Source organism: Verticillium nonalfalfae (genome assembly GCF_003724135.2).
Source record: "Verticillium nonalfalfae strain VnAa140/NRRL 66861 chromosome Unknown scaffold_131, whole genome shotgun sequence".
Lineage (NCBI taxonomy): Eukaryota > Fungi > Ascomycota > Sordariomycetes > Glomerellales > Plectosphaerellaceae > Verticillium > Verticillium nonalfalfae.
The window spans coordinates 64,610-87,162 of NW_021167356.1; the positions used below are offsets into that span (position 1 = coordinate 64,610).

A 22,553-nucleotide genomic window follows, 5' to 3' on the forward strand; every position below is an offset into this window, starting at 1 on the left:
GAGTAGCCCAAGTGTCTAGTGCGGTTGGATGGTGGTCGGTGAAACGTCGACAGATGACGGCAGGGTCCGCTCCATAACGTGCTGGACAAGGGGCCCCCGGAATCAGCGTGGTGATGTGAAGAAGAGTGAGAAAAAAAAACGTGATGGTTGACTTGACTGGAATGGTGGCCGAGGTGCTGGGACGCCACAGCATACCAGACGAGTCAACCGATTGCGGCGAAAACAACACACTGGAAACCCCGAAAGCCAACGACGGGAACGGCATGACGATGGGGGCGACCGCTGCAGCTGAGGAATAGTATTCCAGGGACGGCGTTGGTGGAGACGACGAGTCGAAAAATAGCAACCGGCATATGTCGCTCGGCTGTCTCCGAGTGGGCCAACGCTCATGTCGACTGATGATGACTCGGGGCGGAATGAACGACTGTGGCGGGCGCCTCGTTCGGCTGACTGTCAGCCTCGGGCCTCAGGCCTCAGCCACCTCAGCCCTATTCCGTTTCGTCGATACTGCAACCAACGTGACTTACTTAGGTACCTAGCCTTGCAAATTCGGCATTCAGTTGCAACATGTTGCTCTACACCGGCGCAGTCTCGCCTGCATTGTTTTCTCACGTCACTTTCCTTCCCTCGCACACCACCAAGCGCTGTTTGTCTGACCCGAAAATAACCAGTGGGCGAGTAGCTAGCGGGAGTAACAAGCGGCACGCAGCTAGCCGGCCCTCGTATTACGTGAAGCCTATCCCACACTCGAGACCCGCGTGTTACCCGTCCGTCTTGTGAGGGTCCGAAACTCGTCGCCGGAGAGCTTGTGGCGCGCAGGGATGGACACTGTATTGCTTGCCATGCTGCCATCTCGGCTAGCCTCAGCTTCACCTTGAGTTCTCGTGAAGAGGACGTGCCTGGTCCTGTGCAGCCGCTGCGCCAAGGTGTTGTTCCCTTCACTGTCCGCGGGCCGCCTAGTGCCTCGACGTGTCTTGGTGTGCCTACCTCTCCAACCCGGAGACCTGGGAGAGTTCAGTGCCAGGATTGTATGTATTGTACATGTACCTCGCACAGATTCTGTGAGTATAAGTGTGGGGATCTCCGATGTGGAATGACAAACTCAGAATTTTGGGCCAGGAACTAACGCACAACCCGGCCTTGAGACGGGAGTGGGGTGCAAGGTTTTCTAGTCAAGGTGACTTTCTCTGTATGCAACGCAGTATGCAATGCGATCCTTTTTAGCCAACTCTGTGTGCCAAGTAGTCATGGGTGACGGAGCTCGAGTGATGTTGGTGTACTCGAGTGACGTTGATCCGGGACGGATAGACTGACAGGCCAAGAGATCGTGGCCGTCTGACACCATGCGACTCGGGGGAGTTGGACGCCGTTCAGTCATGACCATCTACATGCATTGAGACATAATACACCTATGTTACATGATCCGATCCAGGGGATATCATTCGTGCGTCTCGGCCTCATCAAAGCGCGCCGACTCGTCGCCCACAGATGACGCGGTATCATCGTGTGCACCGTCCACCATGACGGCGTCGTCTACTTCGTCCGAAAAGGCCACAACCTTGGACGACGGCGACTTCTTCGGCGTCTCCAGCACGTCGCCGCTCCACGGCTTGCACTCCGTGACGAGCTCGCCGCACCGCAGACACGTCCAGCCCTCGCCCTCCTCCCTCTCCAGCCGCGTCGCGAGGCAGACGAAGCAGTAGACGCAGCCGCACGGCATCGTCTCGTACGGATTCGTTATGTCCGTCTGCGCCGAGCCGACAACGCCGCTCGACGCCGCGGCCGCCATGATCTCGTTCTCGGTGGCCAGCGTGTTCTGGTCCTGGTAGCAAATGGCGCACGTGCGCTCGGGGAGGAAGGCAAACTCGCCCCTCTTGACGCCGTCGTCGTCGCCGCCGCCGCCGTGCGTCTGCATGATGCCCTTTGTCTTGCGCCACGTGCGGGCGAACCACCGCCTCCAGCGGTGGATGCCGACGAGCGGCAGCACGAAGAGGAGGAACTCGGTGAAGGCGTGCCACACGAGCTGGCGGTTGAGGTACTCAAACGAGACCTCGCGGCTGACCTGGCTCGTCGGCGGCGCGAGGCGCATGCGCAGCAGGCGGTCGAGGAGCGTCCGGTACCGGCCGTGCAGGAGGAAGACGAGAAACGACAGGCACGCGGCGCCCGCGTGGAGCGTCGACAGGCGCTCGGTGAGGCGCGCCAGCAGTCGGATGCGCGGGCTCGGCTCGTCGTGGCCGTCGTCGCGCTCGACGAGCCAGTCCTCCCACCTCGTCCAGGCGTACTTGCCGAAGACGGTGACGAGGCCGTAGGCCGTCTTCTGCAGCGGCGACGGCGGCACGAGCACGGGGCTCGTGCTCCTGGCGTCTGTGTAGCGGAGGTTCTGCAGCGCGGCGCCGTACGTGGCGTCGTGGTCCCAGACGGTGAGCTTGAATAGCACGGCCCGCAGCGCCAGCATGATCTCGGCCGACCAGTCGTCCTTGAGGTGCCCGCCGGCAAAGTACTTGAGCGCCTCGCCGACCTGGTCGCGCAGCAGGTCGACGAGCTCCTCGTCGAGCAGCTCGGCGTCCACCTGGCCCACGCGGAACGCCGGCCGCGTGCCCTCGCGGGACGAGACGGCGTCCCATGCCGTGTTGAGCCGGGCGAAGGGGAAGGGGAGGCGGTCGAGCTGGGCTCGCGTGCGTGCGGCGCGGGATGTCGAGGTGTCGGCGCGCTGGGCGGCGAGGCGGGCGGCGTTCTCGGCTTCGCGGGCCTGTTGGCGGGCGGCGAGGCGCTGTTGCGCTTGCGCGAAGTTGGAGGTCATCGAAGCGGCATCTGCTGGGTGTGTGGTGTTTTGCTTTCAGCCGTCGGTGAAGCTGCTGTGTGTATGCTTGAGCACTCGCATTGTCGGGGAGGGTTGCGAGATGGTGGGTTGGAGGCCGATGTCGAGCCAGCTCAAGAGCCGAGGTTCGCAGCTGAGAGGGCCGACGTCAGTGTGCGGTCTGTGCTGACTCATCCATCGAGAGCATCCCGGTTATGACCAGTAGGACAGGTCAATTGATGGGATACGATAGAGTACTGAATGAGGATTGCTGCAAGAAGACTTGAATTGACATGAATTGATTTTGCAGACAGATAATTGCAGGCCGAGAACTGTTTTCCAAGCCCAGCTATGTATCCATACACATACTGTACGCCGGCCACATAGTACAGACTGCCCGCCGGTCTTGGTCCACAGGGACATGGCTTCTGCTGCAGCTTCCAAGCTCCCTCGCTATGATCCTTCTCAGGATTAGCGGAAACAAAAGCATCAGCTCATGAAGCAAAGTACTCTCCATGTAGATTTTTTTTTCTTTTTTTTCTTTTTTTTTCTTTTCTTAAAAAAACTCACGTTTTCAGATTGGTAGAAAACGCATGTACCTGTCCCAATGGGTTGCAAGCCTGGAGCTTGTTCAAGGCGTTCAACCAATGCTCCTCTTACGATTCCGGTCATCTCGAATCCGAAAGGCCTATTCTTCAGACTGACGAAGGCCATTGGCATCCCCTTCGTGAAACGACCACCCTCAATATCCACGCCGCGGCCTGCATCATGCAGTGCCCACACGACAATTGACGAAGCAAAGGTCTTGCGAATCTCGTTGTCAAAATACCCCAGTCAGTATACGGGGTATGATCGATAAAAAAAATAGTCCTCTTGGCCTATGCTGTTGGTTGTACAGTCATCCACATCTAGCTTTCTTTCTCTCCGTTCCTTCCTCCAAACACCCGTGACACGAGCATCTCTCTCTCTCTCCCTTTACGCAGTCCACACCCTCTTGAGAGCCTCGGTGATGCCGACGTCGTTCGTCTCAAACTCGTACAGGCCCAGGCCGACGAGGGCCGTCGCGGCGTTGAGGCCCCACGAGATGCCCTTTCGGGACTTGGGGAAGCGCTTGGCGGGGACGTAGTCGACGATGATGGCCTGGAAGCCCAGGTGCGAGTGCAGGATCAGGCCGGCGCAGAGGATGGCGTCGAGGGTCGGGTTCAGGGAGCCGGCGGCGAAGGGCGTCAGGGTGAGGGGCACGAGGCCGGCGGCGAGGAGGCGCTCGAACGTCCAGTGGTAGGAGCCGTGGGAAGGGCTCGGGGCGGGCACGGGGGCAGGGTCGTTGACTGGACACGCGAGGGGTTAGGTCTGTTCACGATCGGCGTGGTTTTCACAGGATGCCTGCGACCAAGGGATTATAGCGTACCTCCTCCCAGAACAACCTCTGCGTCTCCCTGTCAGCAATTGTCTCTCCGAAAAAAAAAATCGATTTGAAGGGTTCGAAACATACGGGGTGGCGGCGGCAGGATGTCACGCTTGCTCGTCGTGTGGAAAGCCGTGGCTCTTGTGAAGTTGTTGATGGCGGGCTGGACAAAGGCGGAGCGGACGGCGGGGGCCTTGGCCATGCGCGCGGCCGTGGCGACCTGGCGCATCGCAGCGGGTCGCATGAAAGAAGCCATCGTGAGTCGAATTGCCGGCCGTGCAGGTGCGAGTTGCTGGGGGTTCTGAGGCGGGCGGCTTGGACGTGTCGTGCTGTGCCTTGCGTGAGGTTGAGAAAGTGGATGATGCAGAGGACTCGGGTCGGAGCGATGGAATGATTGCCGAGGATCTGAATTGGAAGCTCTGCCATTGGCTGCGCCGTCCCGACTGTGCGAACAGGCGAATGTGATCGAGGCACGTGATCTGGCGCCTCGCCGCTGCTGCTGCTCGTTGTGCCTTGGCGGTAGTTGGAGCGAGCCCGTGTCTTATCGGGCTGCAGGTCAGACAGCGCGATAAGCCCAAGGCGAGAGTCCCTGAATTTTTGGAGCTGCAGTTCGTGATGGCCGTTGCCGTCAGTGGTGTCAAGCATCTTGATCCGTTGCCATTCAGCGTGTGACTATGCTCTTCTCGGTCGCCGACACACCCTTAACGCTCTCTTAATCTGTCACAGGGTCCCTGCCCCCTTTTTTTTTGGTACCTTTTATATATTCACCATGGCGCAGGCTCTGACGGCCCGATGCCAACACAGCATCTGGCGACGATGCACCAACACACGGCTTGCCCCTCAATCATTACCGACATCGAGACACATTCACCTCAAGACGCTACAAAAGCGGGAGGATGCAGCGCAAGAGTGGGCAAAGAAGGCAGAGGCGATCAAGAACGGCGAGGCGCGGAACCTCTGGGAAATATTTGAGGAGCGAGGCTTCATCAAGGATGTCGCAGGGTATGCGCCACCACCACCACCACGACCGACCCCTCCCGCCGCATGAGGACCTCTACTGACATGCGCTGACAGCCGGCCCGAGCTGATCAAAGAGCTGATGCGCACCAAGCGCATCGGCGCATACGTCGGCGTCGATCCCACGGCGCCATCCCTCCACCTCGGCCATCTGCTGCCCATGATGCCTGTCTTCTGGATGTATCTCCACGGCTTCCGCGCCGTCACACTGGTGGGCGGCGCGACAGCGAGGATAGGAGACCCGACAGGCCGAACCACGTCCCGCGCCATCATGTCCAACAGCGAAATCTCCACCAACATTACGAGGATACACTACCAGATGAAGAAGCTCTGGGACAACATTGAGCTGGAGAAGCACAAGTATGGCTACAAGAAGACCTGGTCCATGTCACGGCATCTCGTCAACAACAACACGTGGTGGCAGAGCCTGTCCATGTACGACGTGATGAAGAGGCTCGGCCGATATCTGAGGATGGGGCCGATGCTGTCTCGCGACACGTGAGTCTGGCCGCTGCACAGCCGATGACCCCCCTCCCCCCCCCTTTGGAGATGATGTGACGCTAATCTATAATTTCAGCGTCAAGACGAAGATGGAAAGCGGCGACGGCATGTCGGTCGCCGAGTTTATGTACCCCCTGATGCAAGGCTGGGACTTTTGGCACCTCTACGACAAGCTCGGCGTGCAGATGCAGATCGGCGGATCCGACCAGTTCGGCAACATCGTCACCGGCATCGAGGCCGTCAAGACGATCCGCGCCTCGGAGCCCAACCCCAACCTCAAGCAGCCCGAGACGTGGAGGGAGGACCCCATCGGCTTCACCGTGCCCCTGCTGACCGACGGCGCCGGCAACAAGTTCGGCAAGAGCGCCGGCAACGCCGTCTGGCTCGAGACGACCATGACGAGCGCCTTCAGCCTGTACAGCTACCTCGTGCGGCGGTCCGACGACGAGGTCGAGCAGCTCCTCAAGTTCTTCACCTTCCTGCCCATCCCCGAGATCACCCAGATCATGGAGCAGCACGTGCTCGACCCGCCCAAGCGCGCCGCCCAGCACAAGCTCGCCTTTGAGGTCCTCACGCTCGTGCACGGCGCCGAGGTGGCCATCCGCGAGCAGCAGCAGCACCTCTTCATGTACAGCAAGGGCGGGGACGGCAGCACCACGAGCACCGGCGCCGCGGCCGCGCACCCCAACGCGCCCGTGACGCTCAACAACGCGCCGCGCATGGACATGCAGCTGCCGCGGTCCCTCGTGACGACGCAGAGCCCGGCCAAGATCCTCTTCGCCGCGGGCCTCGCCGACTCGGCCAGCGACGCGCACCGCCTCTGCCGCCAGCAGGGCGCCTACGTCGCCGCCGCGCCGGGCAAGGACATGCGCTCGCTGACGCCCGGCAACCTCGACTGGACACCCGTCAAGCTGTGGCGGCCCGAGGAGGTGTCGCGGTTCCTCGTCGACGACCGCGTCCTCATCCTGCGCAAGGGCAAGCACAACGTCCGCATCATCGAGGTCGTCTCGGACGACGACTGGAAGGCCTCGGGCCAGACGTACCCCGGCGAGCCCGGCACCGGCAAGACGCGCATGGCCATTGCCGCGCTGCGCGAGCTCGCCGAGGCCGAGGGCAAGAAGCTCTCGCAGAAGGAGCTCTTTGCCCTGGCGCAGGAGAAGCTCGCCGCCGAGGAGGAGGAGACGGTCGTCGCCAACAACCCGGACATTCGGTTCCCCAGCAAGCTCGAGAGGCAAAAGGTGCATGGTGATCTGAAGGCCAAGGACGGCGGACGGCGCGTGTGAGGAAGAAAGAAAGAACGTGTAAGAATATGGTTGGCGCTGTCATCCCGCCGCGAGGCGTTGTATAAAAAGAAGCATTGGCAGAGGTATATGACCCATCTTTTTTCAAGAAGAGGAAAAGAAAAACGCCTGTAAAACACCGTACCTCCTTGTCCCAAACTATATAGAATCTCATGACTTCTGTCCATCCAGGCAAATTTCCCTCCAGCCCTGCATACGCCCTCGTGATCATCTGTAAAACACAGTCAGATCCCCCTGCGGCAGCGGCAACCTCTTGAGCTTGTCCATGATTTCGCCGTCCGCAAGGTCGCGTTCCGTGATGATCTGGTCAAAGGAGTGACAGCCATCGGTATACTTTTGCAGCGGATCCGACGCCCCACTGCCGCCGCCACCACTACCACCCCCTCCGGGCGTCGCCTGGCCCGTCGCCAGCGCGGCCAGGTACTGCTTGCTGACGACGTACTTGTGCACGCGATACAGGCACCCCTTGATGACGGCAAACTGGACAAAGCGGCGCACGTCGACGTGGCGCAGGACGTCAAAGCCAGCCTCCTGGTGGCCGCGCAGCCACTCCATGACGGAGCGCCCGACGCAGAAGCTCATCATGAGGCGCACAAGCTGGAAGCGGCCGACCCGCTGAGCGCCGACGGAGACGTAGGCGGCGCACTCGTCGAGCATGCCGTCGACGTCGGCGACAAAGTCGTGGATGCCCGGGGCGCGGGGCGCGTAGCAGGAGCCGAAGAAGAAGAGGTCGAGCAGCAGGACGACGTCGTAGTAGAGGAGGTGGCGCAGGGCGAGGGTGGCGAGGTCGAGCGAGACGTCGGCCTGCCAGGCAATGCGGCGCACGTCCGAGACGCCGTCAATGTGGGCAATGACCTTTTGCAGCGTCAGGTCCCAGGTCGGGTCGACGATGGAGGCGAGCTTGGTCTTGGGCACGGGCACGTGCCAGCCGCGCACGAGCGGCGGCGGCGGGTGGTGCGGGAAGAGCTTCATGTTGATCGTGTTGGCGTCGTCGACGGGGATCATGCACTCGCCGTAGTTGTTGAGGTCCTCGCGGATGATCTCGAGGAGGCTCTCGATCGGCCGCCGGTTCTGGCTCTGGCTGTGGCTGTGGCCGGGGCCCGGGTGGCGCCCGTCGCGGTCGGCCTCTTGCTGGCTGAGGTACTCGTCCTGCTTCTCCATCTCGGCAAAGGTCACGGCGAGGCGGCGCACGACGCGTTCGTAAGGCGCCTGCTCGGCGTCGGCATCGAGCACAAGGCCAAAGTTGAAGATGAACTCATTGCGCTGGTACTTGGCATCGGGAATGAGCACGGGGAATCCCAGGACGGAGTATCGCCCTTCTGGATCTTGCACCGTGAGAAATCGGTTGAAGAAGGCCTTGCGGGGGATGATGTACTCCTGGAGGACGTCAAAGTCGATGAGAGGTGGCTTGGCGGCAATGGTCGTCGGCGTCGGCACAATGCTGCCTGAAGGGGACTGGGCGACGATGATGGGACCTTCAAGCGGCAGGAAACGCGCATAGAAAATTCCCTGAATCATGATGATGGCGGCATTGCCTCCCACAATGACAGCTGTTGGATGAGCACACTGTCTGGTGGGGAGATGGATGTTGGGGAGGAGTCGAGATCCAGTGTCTTTCAGCAACAGGGCCGTTGTTGGGTCTGATGAAGTTGACCAGCCCCACTTTCCGTAGCCTCCTCAACATCATCACATCGCACCTGCCAGCGGCCGGATGGTTGCAGCGTGAGGCAGCAGCTCGAGGCAGCAGCTCGAGGCAGCAGCTCGAGGCAGCAAAACCTTGTCACGTCACAAACGGCCGACAGCACATGTAAAGACGCCATGTATCAATAGTAGACTCCATTATCGTGGGCTGTGTGATGACATCCCTATCGTAATCGTGGATCATGACTCCCTTCCGACTAAGAAGGAGAGAATCGCAAAACCAAGCCCTCGACTGGCTTCGCAGGGCGCAGCACGTATGTATGTACATGAGAACCCGGGCTCCGCGCGCCTGAACCCTGTTCTAACCTGAAAACGGGCCTCCAAAAACTACCGCGCAGAACAGTGCTCGTGTCAGCTCCGCATTCCCCGCCTTTCCTCCTGCCCCGATGCGCCTTCGCCCTCACCGTTCAACCGGAGAGGAGGTGCTCCACAGCACCCTGGACGCTGCCGCCGCTCCTTCGGAGGGCAGCGACGTTCCTATCAAAGTCGTAGAACCCCATGTCGTTCAGCTGGCGCAGCTGCTCGGCGTACCTCTCCTCAGGGGGCCGGTTGTCGGGCGGTGCCGCGGGGCTGCCGAAGCCTCCTCCACCTCCACCTCCGCCGAACATCTGCATCATCTGCTGCATCAACTCGGGGTTGAACTGGCCAAACGGGTTGGCCGGCTGGCCCTGCCCAGGCTGCTCCTGGCCCGGGGTCTGGCCTTGAGGGTAGGGCGGCGGGTTGAAGAGGGCGGCAAAGGGGTTGGCCGGGGGCGGGGTTGGCGACGAAGGGTTGGCGCCGCCTGCAGCGTCACCTGTGGCACCGGGCGTGGCACCACCCGGTCCGCGCGCGCCAGCAGTAGCACCCCCTGGGTTCATGGCACCGAGCATGGCCATCATGCTGTTCATGTCGCCTCCAGGGAAGCCGCCGAGACCAGGGAAGGCGAAGGGGTTGGGCGCACCGCCGGCGGGGTTGCTGCCCGGGGTGCCGCCAGGCGCAGCGGCGTTGTCGGGTGTGTTGTCGGTGGCGCCGGGGGCGGGGAAGGGACTGGCGCCCTGGCCGCCCATCATGCCGCGCTGCATCCGCATGACGTTGCGGAGCATGTCCGGATTGGTCATCATCTGGCGCATGAAGGGGGACTGGATGATCTCGCGGGCGTTGGGCAGGTTGCGCAGCTGGGGGTTACTCTGGATCATGTAGTCGATGAACTGAGGGTTATCGAGGGCGGCATTCATGGTCTGCATCATGCTGGGGTCGTTGAGCATCTGAGCCATCTGGTCGTCGGAAGGGGGGGCGCCCATCTAGACAGCGGAGGTCAGCGAAAACTGCAGCCAAGGCAGGCATACCGGCAGCAAGCAGGCGGAAAAGGGATACTCACGCCTCCGTCAGCGCCAAACATTTCACGGCTCGGCAGGTTGACGTGACCGGCGTACCGTGCGCCGGTGAGGCCGGCGAGGGGGTTGCTGCCGACGCCGGCGCCCATGTTGCTGGGGACGGCGGCGGGGGCCGCGTTGGAGGAGGCATTGGCAGGCTGGGGCGTGGGGTTGGAGGCGGCCGACTTGACCATGTGGATGGTGTTGTTGGGCTTGATCTTGTAGGTGGCGAGCGTGTCGTCGTTCTTCATGACGCGACCCGAGTAGATCAGACGCTGGCGCTCGGCAGGCACGTTCTCGTATGCCTCGCCTGCCAGTGTCGTCTTGAGCTCGATGACGGTGGCGCCTTCGGACATGGTAATGGTGTGGGTCTTGTCGCCGCCCGTCTTCACCTTGAAGGTGATCTGGGCGTCGCCGGAGCCTTCCGTGTTGTCGGCCATGGCAGAGCGGGAGCGTGGAGGGTTTATCTGTAATTTTTTTTGTCCCGTGGGGTGATCTTCGACGTTGCTGGCTGGCACTGATTGGCGTGGACGGTTGGGGTTTGGAACAAGAGGGGTCGTTCGACAGGTGACGATACTGTTGAGGTGGGGGAGGGGAAGGGGAAGCGGGCAGGCCACGGAGGTGCTGGCGGTGAACGAGATGAAGAGCGTTTGCCGCTCTGAGATGAGTTGCAGGCAAACGAGGTAAGACGACTCGGAGGAGGTGGATAACAGAAGCGAGAAGAAATCGCAGGAGGCGAGAGAGAGAGGGATCAAGAAGAGGTGAGCGACGGCGATGGCAACAGCGAAGGTAAAAGCCAAAGCGGATCTCGGAGCTGGACAACCAGCACCTTCCACCCTCCAGCAGACTGGCAGGTCCACCCTCCAGCAGACTGGCAGTTCCACCCTCCAGCAGACTGGCAGGCTGGAAGGGCAGAGAAGGGGGCGGGGCGCGCGCAAGGATGAGGACAGGCGGCAGGAAGGCTGGAGCCAGGACCATTGCAGCGACAGTGGAGAAGTCTTGATAACAGGTGACGTGAGGGCCCTTGGTTCATTGAAGTTGGAGGGCCGACTTGGGCCCCCAAGCCCCCCAAGCCCCCCGAGCCCCCCAAGCCAGACCCAAACAGAACCCTCGCAGGGGCGCTAACAGGAAAACGTGGGGCCTCGCAGTGGAGTGGCACCGCGGATGCACCACAAATGTACCACACAGCTCCCCTGGTGGTTCAGCTTCACGTGGGCTGGCTGTACCTATCTACCTTGCTACGTGAGGTACCTATGGGACCTAAGGTAGATGCAGACAGAATCGGCGACCGCTGTTGTCTCATCATCGAGATGCTCAAGACAAAATTGACACCTTCGTATAACCGGCCGGAACAGAGAGCAGCTTGCAGACTCTGGCCAGAGCTATGGCCCGGCGCTGCCAAACGCACAAGGAGCCTCGACTCATGGCTTGTGCGACCTAGAGGTGCCCAAGACGGTTGGCTGCTGCAGGCCCCGAAGCTCACTCTCCGGCTTCCACGGCCGTCCATGTGTTTCTCTTGCTCGTTCGCTCATCTGCCTCACTCCAACCCACCCCCCAGCGCCCAGGAGATGGCTGACTGAGGCAGCTCTGCTGGCAGAAGGGTTCGCTTGTCGGTCAGGCCCATTGTCATCTCCGGCCGCTCTGTTCTTTTCCTTGCTGTGGCCTGCCACGACCACCTAGGCTCACGCATGCTCATGCCCGTGTCCGGGTGATCGTCTCGTCCCAAGGCAGTGGTCATGGTAGTGGTGATGTGACGTGATGTGACACTGAGGCTAGGCACCTACCTAGGTACCTAAGAAGCAGGTAGGAGTAGGACGGAGGTGCCAGCCACGGACAGACAGATTCGGCCACCAGCCACGGATGACAACAGACAGTCGGCAAATACGCCACGCCGCCTCACTGACGATTCCCGAAACGAGCCCCGCCTCGGGCGACCACAGGCCTGGGGTCCCCAGAACGAATCGCGCTCGACTGTGCATTGACGCTGGTCCCCGATCTGGGGTTACGCCCGGCAACTGCATCGCTGAGCCTCGGCTGCCCCTCATGAGCTCCCTAAGCTCCATCCCCCCTTGGAAGGAAGCTCCATCCAACTTCATCCTCATCTCTTCGGCGTATTGGTCTCAACTGGTGACAATCATCTGCGTTTCAATTGCTACTTGTCAAGCCATACACCCAGCGTTCAATCCATCTTGATTTGCTCGTACTCTTCTACCCCATCACCCCCCCCTACGATATACCCTTCGACCACCGCCAACATGAGGGGCATCGAAGTCAAGGAATACGTCAAGGTACGGCGCCTTCCTGAACCAGCAGGGCATGACACTGACTGAGACATCGCAGGGCCCTAAGGAGTTGAAGGTCACTGACCTGCCCGACCCCACCCCCAAGAAAGACGAGTATCTCATCCAGGTCCATGCCGCGGCGACAAACTTTTTCGATATCCTGCAGATTCAGGGCAAATACCAGAACCAGCCTCGTATGTTCCTCACTCACATGAGCTTGCTCTTGGTTTCTCATGATGACATCTCCATTAACGAATCCCCAGCCTTCCCTTGGGTGGCAGGTGCCGAGTTCGCCGGCATCGTGCTGAAGACGCCAGCCGGTTCCAAGTCGCCTAAGTTCCCCGTCGGCTCGCGCGTCTTTGGCGCGACCCAGGGCGCCTTCGCCACAAAGTGTGTCGCTAAGGAGGTCTCTCTGCTGCCCGTACCTGAGGGCTGGTCCTTCCAGGCCGCCGCTGGCCTCTTCGTCACGGCCCCGACGAGCTACGGCGCCCTCGTCGTCCGTGCCGGCATCAAGAAGGGCGACTACGTCCTCATCCACGCAGCGGCCGGCGGCGTCGGTCTTGCTGCTGTGCAGGGTAGGCCGCCAGTTTTTTTTTTCTTCTCCTTCTTCCTCTATTTTCCTCCTTTTTCTTTGGGTCATTGCTTTTACCAGAGCTAACAAATCGCCCAGTCGCCAAGGCCTTCGGCGCAACCGTCATCGCGACAGCCTCGACCCCGCGCAAGCGCGAAATCGCCCTCTCCTACGGCGCCGACCACGCCATCGACACGGCCTCCAAGGACTGGCCCCAGGCCGTCAAGGCCCTGACGCCCGGCAAGCGCGGCGTCGACATAGTCTACGACCCCGTCGGCGCCGTCGACGCCTCGACAAAGTGCACCGCCTGGAACGGCAGCATCCTCATCGTCGGCTTCGCCGCCGGCCAGATCGAAAAGGTCGCCATGAACAAGGTCCTGCTCAAGAACATCAGCCTCGTCGGCATCCACTGGGGCCAGTACGCCAACCACGAGCCCCAGACCGTCGGCACCGTGTGGGACGGCATCATGCAGCTCGTCAAGGACGGCAAGATGCGCGGCACCGAGTTCTCCGACGAGCGCTACGACGGCCTCGAGAGGGTGCCGGCTGCGCTGACGGCGCTCGGCAGCAGGGGGACATGGGGCAAGGTTGTCGTCAAGGTGCCGCAGGAGGGGGAGCAGAAGAGCAAGCTGTAGATCTGATGTGTAGTGGACGGTGGACGAATGTATCGAATTGGATGAAATGTGTGCCCGGTGTGATGAGTATGCAAGAGCCCCGCGATTCTGTGCGTGTAGGCCCGTGTCCCACTTCGTTTATTTGACGTCTCCTGCCAGACAGCACGCGAAGAACGCGCCCTGCCCTTCTTCTTCCCGACAACCAGGCGGCCAGGTCAACAATCAACAACACACAGCCGCATAGCTCAGTGGTAGAGCGCCTGGTTTCTTTCCCTCCTAGCCCGACCACGAAGACCTAACAGCATCATTACTCTTCCCAGGAGACGGTGGTTCGAATCCATCTGTGGCTAACTTTTTTCTTGGGGTAGTGAACAGTCTCCTTGATTGTACCTACCTGGACCTGGCAGTCTGAACAGTCCCTTATGCGAAAGCGAGTTTACGGTCAAATCATATCATTCATGTCATCTATTCATGCCATCTCGCTCGTTCACCCCCCTTTTCCTTAATCCAGTCCCTGGCCCCAGCACAGCAAACCTGTAGCTGGCATCTATCATGAGCTCACAAACTGCGCAAACTTCTGCACCACCTCCTTATCCACGTTGACCATCCACTCGTCCTGAAACTTCTGCTCGCCTCCCGCCCGCTGCACGAGATCCCGAACCCTCTCCATGACAAACTGCTTCGCCACGACACGGTGCAGCGGGTCGCTCTGGTAGAGCTCCCGGGCGCGGATGCTCTTGGGCGTGTCCCACTCGTCGCCCTCCTGCTCGCCCCAGACGAGGTTGTCAGATCCGTCGACAGCCCCGTCCTGTAGTTCCGCTATCGTGTCTGCCCACAGGCTCATGTAGTCCTGCAGCTTACCGAGTGCCAGGTCCTGGACGGGGTTCGGCAGCTCCGTCAGACGCGTGAGGCCCAGCAGCGTCAGCTTCTTGTGCTCGATGCGGTCCCAGCTCTCCATGTAGAAGAACCACTCGGTCGTCAGCCAGGGCCACACCTGCTGCTGCACGTCGCCAAAGGACGCCAGCATGTTGACGAAGAGCGTCGGGTCAGCATAGGCGAGGCGCGCGAGAATGGCAAAGTAGTCGCCCTCGGTAACTGTGTTGAGCTTGGGGGACTTCTTGTTGGGACCGGTCGTCTGGTGAGCCTCCCACGCGTCATGGAGCCTCTCGAGGATCTTCTTCATGAAGCCCGTCTCGAGCATGTCTTGGATGACCACCGACACGCCGTTCGCACCGCCGTACTCCTGAGCCGCCCTGATGAGGTACTCGATGCATCGCGTCGCGGCATTGACCTGCTCCCTGCTCTTGACCTCGAGCGCACCCGAGAGCGCAGTCAAGAAGGGACGGCGCAGTGTGTCCTCCAACACGGCCCCAGGCGCAAGAATAATGTACGCCTCGACCGCTTCTAGTGCCATGCCGGCCGTCTCGGGGCTATACTCCAGGATCGGGAGCAGCAAGGGGGCAATACTGACAATCTCCGTGGAGACAGGTGGATTGCTCTGCGACAGGATAGAGTTCCAGAGGTCAAGCACGTCGTCAATGAGAGAGGTGTGGAGCTCGGATGTCGGGTGCGCGACTTCTGTGATAAGCGGCACCATCAAGGGGTGGAATCGCTGCGATTCGGTGCCCATCGATGTGACGAGAGCGCTGAAGACGGCAACGATGGCAGTCTTCGCCATAAATTCCTGGTTGCCAACGACTTGGAAGACCTGTACGATGGCGCCCACGATGGAATCAGCAAACGGTGTGACGTGGGCTTCCAACCTCGTCACTACCAGTCTCATCGTCTCCAAGAGGGCGAGTCGCGTCTCATCAACGCTGACGTTTCGAATGAGTTGGGTAAGTTGTTCCAGGATGTGAGGGGCATGCGGCACAAAGTTGTCGACGCTAAAGTCGAGCTCGTCCACAATCATCTGTAGGTTTCGGGCAGCCGAAATCAGCACGACAATGTCGTTGCCCTCGGCGTTGGGGTCCATGAAGTGACGGAAGATGCCATACACGATGGCGCGGCTTTCGTTCGACACGTTGTGGAACACCCACTGTCCCAGGAGCATGGATATCCGCCGCCTGAGCACCTTCGCCAAAGGACCAGTTTGTTGGGCATCGGGGACCAGGGTAGATGTCAAGAAGCTGTTGAAGTCAACCTCTTGGAAGATATGTTGGGACGCCAGGCCCATGGCCGTATACACCGCGTCCTTGGTGGCAAAATCAGCCTGTCCACCAGTAGCCGTTTGGATATACGACAGCAGATGAGGTACGAGTAGGGTCTTCCTTTGGTTCAAGAGGCCCAGGAACACCCTCTCAGCGGCAGGGCGCACTTCCCACTCGTACGCTGAGCTGTCGAATCTCTCCTGGTGCTCCCACTCTTCCGGATCTTCGTCCCAGGCCTCGAGATCTGACTGGCGGAAGACGAAAAGATGTGTGAGAATAGTATTTGCGATCTGCAGGCAAAAATCATCCTTGAACAGCTCATTCTTGATAAACTCGACCGCTTCGTGCTCTTCTTTCTTAGCTTCTGGACCCCGATAGACGAAAGTATGTTTTGGAAGGAAAGCCAGGTCGAGACAGGCCTTGATCAGCAACAATGCACGCGTTGTGAGCTTTTCGAGAAGCGGTCCTTCGGCCTTGGACTTTGCGTCTCCGCTTGACTGCCGGATGCCTTCTGACTTGTCGAACACCTCGGCGAACTTGGCAACCAGATCCCAGTATGCGTGGATAAGCGGAAGAGAACTTGGTAGGCCTGCGAATGACGTCGGCTGCGATGTGGCCATTTCCATGTGCAACTTCGTAAACTGCAGGAGATGCTTCCCGACGAGCTCTTGATACGACTCCGGGACAGCAGACTCCTGGCTGACAAAGCCGAGGAACTGACCGAAGTGATTTTGGGATAGAGTCCAAAACTGTTGCACGGTCTTGTCCTTATGTGGGGCCTCAAAGCCAGAGATAAGAAGCCGACGGATGACTTTCAGGGTGAGTAGGGTGATGCGAATAGCAATGTCTGCTTCGGAGGCGCCATCCTGGCCCTTTACACCGGTTAGGAAGTCGACCCAAACCGGTGTCCTTTCTGCATAGATCTCTCCCAGCACATACGCAATTTCAGGTGTAATAGAGTGGAGGGCGGTTTGGGCGCTACGAAGACGTGCAGTGCTCATCTCCTTGACCACTTGGAGGAGGATCTGCAGGGTGCCATGGAGATGTTGCGGCTGGCCCGTTCGAGAAGATCGCAGCAGAGCAATGAGGCTCGGGAGCGCTTCGGGCCATTGACGGGGATAGTCGATCCTAACAATTCTTGCCGCAGCAAGCGAGTTCTGGCGGGCAAGTGCCTCATCCTCCTCGTCGAGGGTGCCTGGAAAGAGCTTCTGGCGAATGAGATTCTTCTCGTCGAGACTGAGGCCACCTTTACTTGTGTGAGCGATCCGCCAGTATTTGTCGATGCCGTTCTTGAGCTGGATCACAGCAAGGAACCGAATCTGCCGGGGTAGGGACTTGTCAAGGAAGATCAACTGCAGGGTAAAGGTTAGCCGTTGCTCCCACGTGCAAAAGGGTTTAGGGGGAGCTTGCTTGCAGAGAAGAGTAGTAGCCGGTTTGCTTTTCCCAAGACTCTAGCTGCTGGCCTGACGTCTGCCTCTGGGCATGGTCTGCACCTGTCGCCGATTCGAGGGCTCTGCAGAGTTCCTGCAGAGTCAGGGGGTTTGCGGTCCCAGGCACCTCTATCGCGAAGCTCATGGTTGCTTCCCGGTTCGAGCACGACGTGGCCTGCCTGCCGCCGTGGCGCTGAGGATTTCAGTACGATTGTGGAGAATATAGGCCTTCCTGACGTTGTGGGCACGCGGATCAGAGCGCGTTCGAGTATCTGAGTTTGTCAACAATTTGATGCTTGGTTGGTCGCACGAGACACGAGGCAGCCTCGTCCACTGCTTGATGGGCGGTCAAACAATTAGGCGGGGCTGCCCTGTCTGCCGCGGGGTACTCACAGGGTTCCACTGGCAGTTGACACAGCCTGAGCGTTCCGAGAGGCCAGGAACGCGTACAGTGCCAGGCACTCTGGCACAGTATTGAAGACGGTGCACCGTAACCCGCACCGGAGCGAGCTTTCAACCCAAGAGCCTTTCCACAGCATCTTCCATTCACAGGCTACCTACATCCTGCGTTCCGAGCTGGTTCCATCTGGCAAAATTCGACAGAGCTCTTGTCAAGAGGGTATCGTCGATCAGTCCCGATTGCGCCTCATCAGAATGAGCTCTTTGAAGACTCACACCACCATGGCGTCTTTCCAATGTGACAGCATCTGGGTTCCATGAGATCTTCCAAGGTACATGGCTACTGAAGGATGGAGATCAGCATTGGCCATCAAGACACGACCTTGGTGACCAGCGTCATTGCCCTGGAAGCATCTCGCTAACCTTCAAGGCCCATCGCCGTTCCGATGTCTCCCGCTTCCCTTGGACCCATCAAAAGCCCCAGAAGCGTGGTCTTCTCTGTTGGCTGTGGTGAGCGCACAGCAATCAAGCGACGTGGTTTCGAGTTGAAGCCGGCGGCTTATCTGCGCCAGAGTTCAATGTCGATCTCAGACGTTGTTCTCCAAGCGTGAAGAACATCCAGAAAGCTATCATCTGGGACATGTGGCCAAGGGACCCGCCCCCATTGGTGATGGCCACCCCCCCGCGTGTTCGCTGTGGCCTCACCCCTGCAGCTGTCACCAGCACGCTCTTTGAGCTCTTTGAGTGCTGTGAGGGAGAAGCCATGACAGCAAGACAAGACCTCAGAAGGCCGCCAAAGATTGTCAACCGATAGACGGAGCAGGAAACGAGAATCAATGACATTCAAACGCAATCAGCCTGACCCGTTCTTAAGTCAGAGGTTTTTCTACGTCTTGCTGGCCTCCCAAAGTTTTTCTACAACTGGTGAGCTGCGACATCCCACGCGTGTTACACTGGACCTGTACTACACCTATGGACAGTGCTGCGGGCAAGAGGCTCTTTGAGAATCGCAGGGCTCATCCATGCTTAAGTCCCCCAAAGAATCACCCATGTGCTCTGGCCATTGGCCCACACTCGAGGTCCACCTCAGACACCAGACATGGGCGCCAGACTGTATACAGAACTCGGCGGGGTCGCGGTGCCCAGCCTTGGTGGGGTAACAGGGGACTTTCGGACGACCCTTGATGATGACGGGTGAGAGCTGGGAAGCTCCAGCTACCCTACGTAAGGGTCCGGTCATGGCTTTGGACATCTCCGTCCTGCTACGATCGACCGAAGCCCCTGTGCTTCAGACAGGCGGGCATTTTACCAGGAGCATGTCCTCGCGTCGCGCGGCGGGTGTCTTGTCCGCATGTACCTCCAGAGTGCACCCAACAGGTATAGGAGGCAGACAATACGCGCTGGTCACGCATCTGTGTATATAGCTCCTGCCTCTCACATCCCCCCTTTTTGGTTTCTCTTTTCCTTTTCCTTTCATACGACCTGTCTTCCTCTATCTCAACTGATCAACAAGTTTGGTTTTGCTTCAACGCGCCTTTTTCGTACTCACTGCAATGCGAGAGTACCATGGCTTCTCTTGGTGGTAACAACAAACTGGCGTTAGACGCCAGTCTGCAGAACATCCTTGCAGGAGTTGCCTTTGCTGTCTTTGGCAGTGTTTGCATCTCCAAGGTCTTTTCCAAGTCCTCCTCAGGAAGTGACCAGCCGCCGAGCGTGCTCAAGTCCTTCCTTCTATTCTTCTACTCCTGTTTCATCAAACCGCATAACGGCGACAAGAAAGGCACCCAACAGGATGCTCTTGAGAGCTTCTACAAGAAGCAAGCCGGCGCTTATGATGCCACCAGAAAACTACTCCTCCAGGGGCGGGAGGACATGCTGGCGCTCTCAGCTGCACAGCTCCAAGCCAAAGCGCAGGCCGAGGCGCAAGTCAAGCGTCGTGGAAACACGAAGCGAATCTGGGTTGACGTACGCCTCTCGATTGTGTCTTTCACTCACATTGCTATGCTTACGCATTTTCCAGGTTGGTGGAGGGACTGGTTGGAACATCGAGGCCATGTCCGCTTACGTGAACGTGCCCGAGTTCTTCTCCAGTGTCTACCTCGTCGACTTCTCTCCATCTCTCTGTGATGTTGCGCGAAAGCGTTTCCAGAGATTGGGTTGGGACAACGTCAAGGTCATCTGCGAAGACGCGAGAAAGTTCCGTCTGGAAGACCATGAAGATGGGCTTTCAATCAACGCTACTCCTCTCCGTTCGCCTGTCCTGAGCTACTTCTCCCAGAAGCGCCCAGAGCATGGCGGCGCAGATCTTGTCACCATGTCCTACAGCTTGTCTATGATCGTAAGTTACTCTATATGCTTGACGTGCCACTGATGCTGACATTCATTCCAGCCTGATTATCACTCGGTCATTGACTCTCTGACTTCTCTTCTGTCCCCTAATGGTGTCCTAGGAGTTGTTGATTTCTACGTTCAGTCACATGTTGACTTTTCCTTCCGCAATTTCACCGGCGGTCTTGTGAACCGCCACGTCAGCTGGCTTTCCCGGACGTTCTGGCGGGCTTGGTTTGATATTGATCGCGTTGGACTTGAAGCTGCTCGCAGGGATTATCTCGAGTACAAGTTCGGTACCATCCTCAACATTAATGCTCGCAACAAGACTCTTGGCCGCATCCCTTACTACGTCTGGGTTGGATGCCACAAGAAGCCTTTCTCTTCCTCGGCGCTGCCTCACGAAATCATCGAGAAGATCGACGCGCTCGCAACCGAGTCACCACTGCTCTACCCCGTGGATCAGCGTAACGCCTTAACTCGAGCGATTGAGAAATCTGCGCCCGAGATTCGATCCAAGGCTTTCATGGCCGCCATACAAAATCTGTCTGCCAATCTTCCCCTTCCATCATTCTTCTACCAGAACCACCACTGGCGCATCTACTATGACGACCAGCTCCAGAAGCACAAGCAATTCAACGACGAGTACATCTATGCGTTCACGTGGGAAGACACGAGGGTTGATGAGCGTCTTCTAAAGCTCAGCGCCGACGACGTCGTCCTAGCCATCACCAGCGCTGGAGACAATATTCTCTCCTACGCCATGCAGAGCCCAGCTCGCATCCACGCTGTGGACCTCAATCCCACCCAGAACCACCTCCTCGAGCTCAAGGTTGCCTCGTACTGCGCGCTTCCCTATGAAGACTTTTGGAGGCTTTTTGGCGATGGCAAACATCCTGACTTCCGCACCTTGCTCATGACGAAGCTGTCTCCCCACCTGTCCTCTCGTGCGTTCCAGTATTGGCTTCAGAACATTCACGTTTTCACCAACAAGCGTGGCTACGGTCTCTATGATACGGGAGGCTCGCGTCATGCGATTCGCGTTTTCCGCTGGATCACTCGCATCTTCGGCGTCAGGCGCGCTGTCGCTGAGTTCCTTGACACCAAGACCCTTAACGAGCAGCGAGAGGTATGGCGCACCAAGATTCGACCTGCGCTCCTCTCAAAGCTTCTCTGCAACCTTGTCGTTTCACAGGAGTCCTTCCTGTGGTCTGCGCTGGGCGTCCCCAAGAATCAGCTTGCCATGATAGAGGCCGACCATGCTGTCAGTGATGCCGTCAAAGGCCCCTCGCCCAAGGCTAAAGACTCTCGATCCCACGCTATTTGGCACTACATGCTCGACACTCTCGACCCCGTTGCGGAACAGACGCACATCGCCGTCGACAACCCTTACTACCACGTGTGCATGACCGCCAACTTCACGCAGCGCTGCCACCCAGACTACCTCTCAGAAAAGGCCCACGCCCGCCTCTCTCGCCCGGGCGCCCTGGATGGCCTCCGGATCCACACTGACGAGCTCGACGAAGTCATCTCGCGCATCACGCCCGGCACGCTGACAGTCGCCGTCGTCATGGACAGCATGGACTGGTTCGACCCAGGCGCCACCGCGGCTGCCCAGCAGATCACCAAGCTTAACCGCGCTCTGCGCATGGGCGGCCGTGTGCTGCTGCGGTCATCGGCGCTCCACCCCTGGTACGTCAAGGCATTCGAGGCGCACGGCTTCACGTCGAAGCGAGTTGGAGCGCGCGAAGGCGGTGCTTGCATCGATCGGGTGAACATGTATGCGTCGTGCTGGATCTTGACTAAGTCGGAGAACCTGCCGCCGCCGACACCAGAGATGGACAGGATGGGAGGCGCGCAATCGGACGTGACGAGCTTCTCGCTCTGAAGCCCGCATTTTGCTGATGGATGGGTGTCTTGAAGGGTACGTGTTGAATTTGTGTTGAGTAGGGGTTGAGAGGTCTTAGGAAGTGGTTTGTTGCGAGATACTAAACTGAAACTACGTTACGAATTGAATGAAGAATGATCAAGAATTTTGTTTATCGAGAAGCCACCGATGTGTATATGATGGCTAGGTCAGTGAGATGCCGGAAACGGGTTCTTCCTCTGCTGGATTCCTGCTGAGATTGGATTCGGATAACCTCATGATAGATGTAAGTTCCCAGGCCACTCGCCCATGTGCTGGGTAAAGCAAGACCGGCTTAGGAAAGCACCTTTGGTGGTCAAACATGTCAGTGGCCTCTGAATGGGGACACGCCGGTCGCCACATGACCGTTGAGCCTTCTTGGTAGGGCCTGCCATTTGGTGAAGTCCGGGTACCAGGGCAAGAGTGACTGATACAGCAAGTGGCAAGATTTGAGGCTTGGTCTTTGATGTGAACACACAGTCTTTCAAACCTGGCTACGACAACCCCTTCACCAACACCAACATACTTTGCCTCGTGGTCTGCCTTGACTTGGTCAGATTGCCGTCACTCGTTGCTTGATTACGCCGGTTACTCTTGTTCAAAAACATCTTTCACTGCTCGCTCCCACCATGTCAAGCGACGAGCCAGAGAAAATACCCCAGCTCGAGTACTTCCAGCGCCTCAAACAACTTCAGGGCATGGGGTTCAGCAACGACGACGCCGCCGATGCTCTCCATGAAGCCAACTTCGACATGGAGCTGGCTGTCCAGTATCTGACCGAGGTGTGCCCCCACCCCCC

The 22,553-nt window shown here is 58.9% G+C and overlaps 9 protein-coding genes and 1 non-coding gene across 10 annotated transcripts; 5 read left to right on the plus strand and 5 right to left on the minus strand.

The window, feature by feature from the left end:
• Positions 1-1,438: 1,438 nt before the first annotated feature.
• Positions 1,439-2,800, minus strand: PEX2 (peroxisome assembly protein (Peroxin-2); the record flags this gene model as incomplete). Its single annotated transcript, XM_028635806.1, has 1 exon — positions 1,439-2,800. One exon carries the CDS (start codon positions 2,798-2,800, stop codon positions 1,439-1,441), a length of 1,362 nt encoding a protein of 453 aa, XP_028491832.1.
• A 972-nt stretch (positions 2,801-3,772) lies between these two features.
• Positions 3,773-4,458, minus strand: SDH4 (membrane anchor subunit of succinate dehydrogenase, Sdh4; the record flags this gene model as incomplete). Its single annotated transcript, XM_028635807.1, has 3 exons — positions 3,773-4,125; positions 4,206-4,223; positions 4,290-4,458. 3 exons carry the CDS (start codon positions 4,456-4,458, stop codon positions 3,773-3,775), a joined length of 540 nt encoding a protein of 179 aa, XP_028491833.1.
• A 513-nt stretch (positions 4,459-4,971) lies between these two features.
• Positions 4,972-7,003, plus strand: MSY1 (tyrosyl-tRNA synthetase; the record flags this gene model as incomplete). Its single annotated transcript, XM_028635808.1, has 3 exons — positions 4,972-5,204; positions 5,277-5,717; positions 5,797-7,003. 3 exons carry the CDS (start codon positions 4,972-4,974, stop codon positions 7,001-7,003), a joined length of 1,881 nt encoding a protein of 626 aa, XP_028491834.1.
• A 225-nt stretch (positions 7,004-7,228) lies between these two features.
• Positions 7,229-8,539, minus strand: NPR2 (Nitrogen permease regulator 2; the record flags this gene model as incomplete). Its single annotated transcript, XM_028635809.1, has 1 exon — positions 7,229-8,539. One exon carries the CDS (start codon positions 8,537-8,539, stop codon positions 7,229-7,231), a length of 1,311 nt encoding a protein of 436 aa, XP_028491835.1.
• A 590-nt stretch (positions 8,540-9,129) lies between these two features.
• UBQLN4 (Ubiquilin-4) lies at positions 9,130-10,514 on the minus strand (the record flags this gene model as incomplete). Its single annotated transcript, XM_028635810.1, has 2 exons — positions 9,130-10,002; positions 10,080-10,514. The coding sequence occupies 2 exons, from the start codon at positions 10,512-10,514 to the stop codon at positions 9,130-9,132; spliced, it is 1,308 nt and encodes a 435-aa protein (XP_028491836.1).
• Positions 10,515-12,329: 1,815 nt separating this feature from the next.
• On the plus strand, positions 12,330-13,562 carry D7B24_001585 (uncharacterized protein; the record flags this gene model as incomplete). Its single annotated transcript, XM_028635811.1, has 4 exons — positions 12,330-12,362; positions 12,415-12,550; positions 12,620-12,931; positions 13,027-13,562. 4 exons carry the CDS (start codon positions 12,330-12,332, stop codon positions 13,560-13,562), a joined length of 1,017 nt encoding a protein of 338 aa, XP_028491837.1.
• Positions 13,563-13,775: 213 nt separating this feature from the next.
• Positions 13,776-13,891, plus strand: D7B24_001586. The gene has a single exon. It is a non-coding gene; the product is annotated as a tRNA-Arg (tRNA).
• Positions 13,892-14,091: 200 nt separating this feature from the next.
• D7B24_001587 (uncharacterized protein) lies at positions 14,092-17,707 on the minus strand (the record flags this gene model as incomplete). Its single annotated transcript, XM_028635812.1, has 2 exons — positions 14,092-17,096; positions 17,683-17,707. 2 exons carry the CDS (start codon positions 17,705-17,707, stop codon positions 14,092-14,094), a joined length of 3,030 nt encoding a protein of 1,009 aa, XP_028491838.1.
• A 1,379-nt stretch (positions 17,708-19,086) lies between these two features.
• Positions 19,087-21,736, plus strand: D7B24_001588 (uncharacterized protein; the record flags this gene model as incomplete). The annotated part of the gene is made up of 3 exons (XM_028635813.1): positions 19,087-19,485; positions 19,541-19,858; positions 19,910-21,736. 3 exons carry the CDS (start codon positions 19,087-19,089, stop codon positions 21,734-21,736), a joined length of 2,544 nt encoding a protein of 847 aa, XP_028491839.1.
• Positions 21,737-22,383: 647 nt separating this feature from the next.
• D7B24_001589 (uncharacterized protein) lies at positions 22,384-22,538 on the plus strand (the record flags this gene model as incomplete). Its single annotated transcript, XM_028635814.1, has 1 exon — positions 22,384-22,538. A coding segment is annotated over one exon (155 nt), but the record flags the coding sequence as incomplete, so codon positions are not given.
• Between the last annotated feature and the right edge of the window lie 15 nt (positions 22,539-22,553).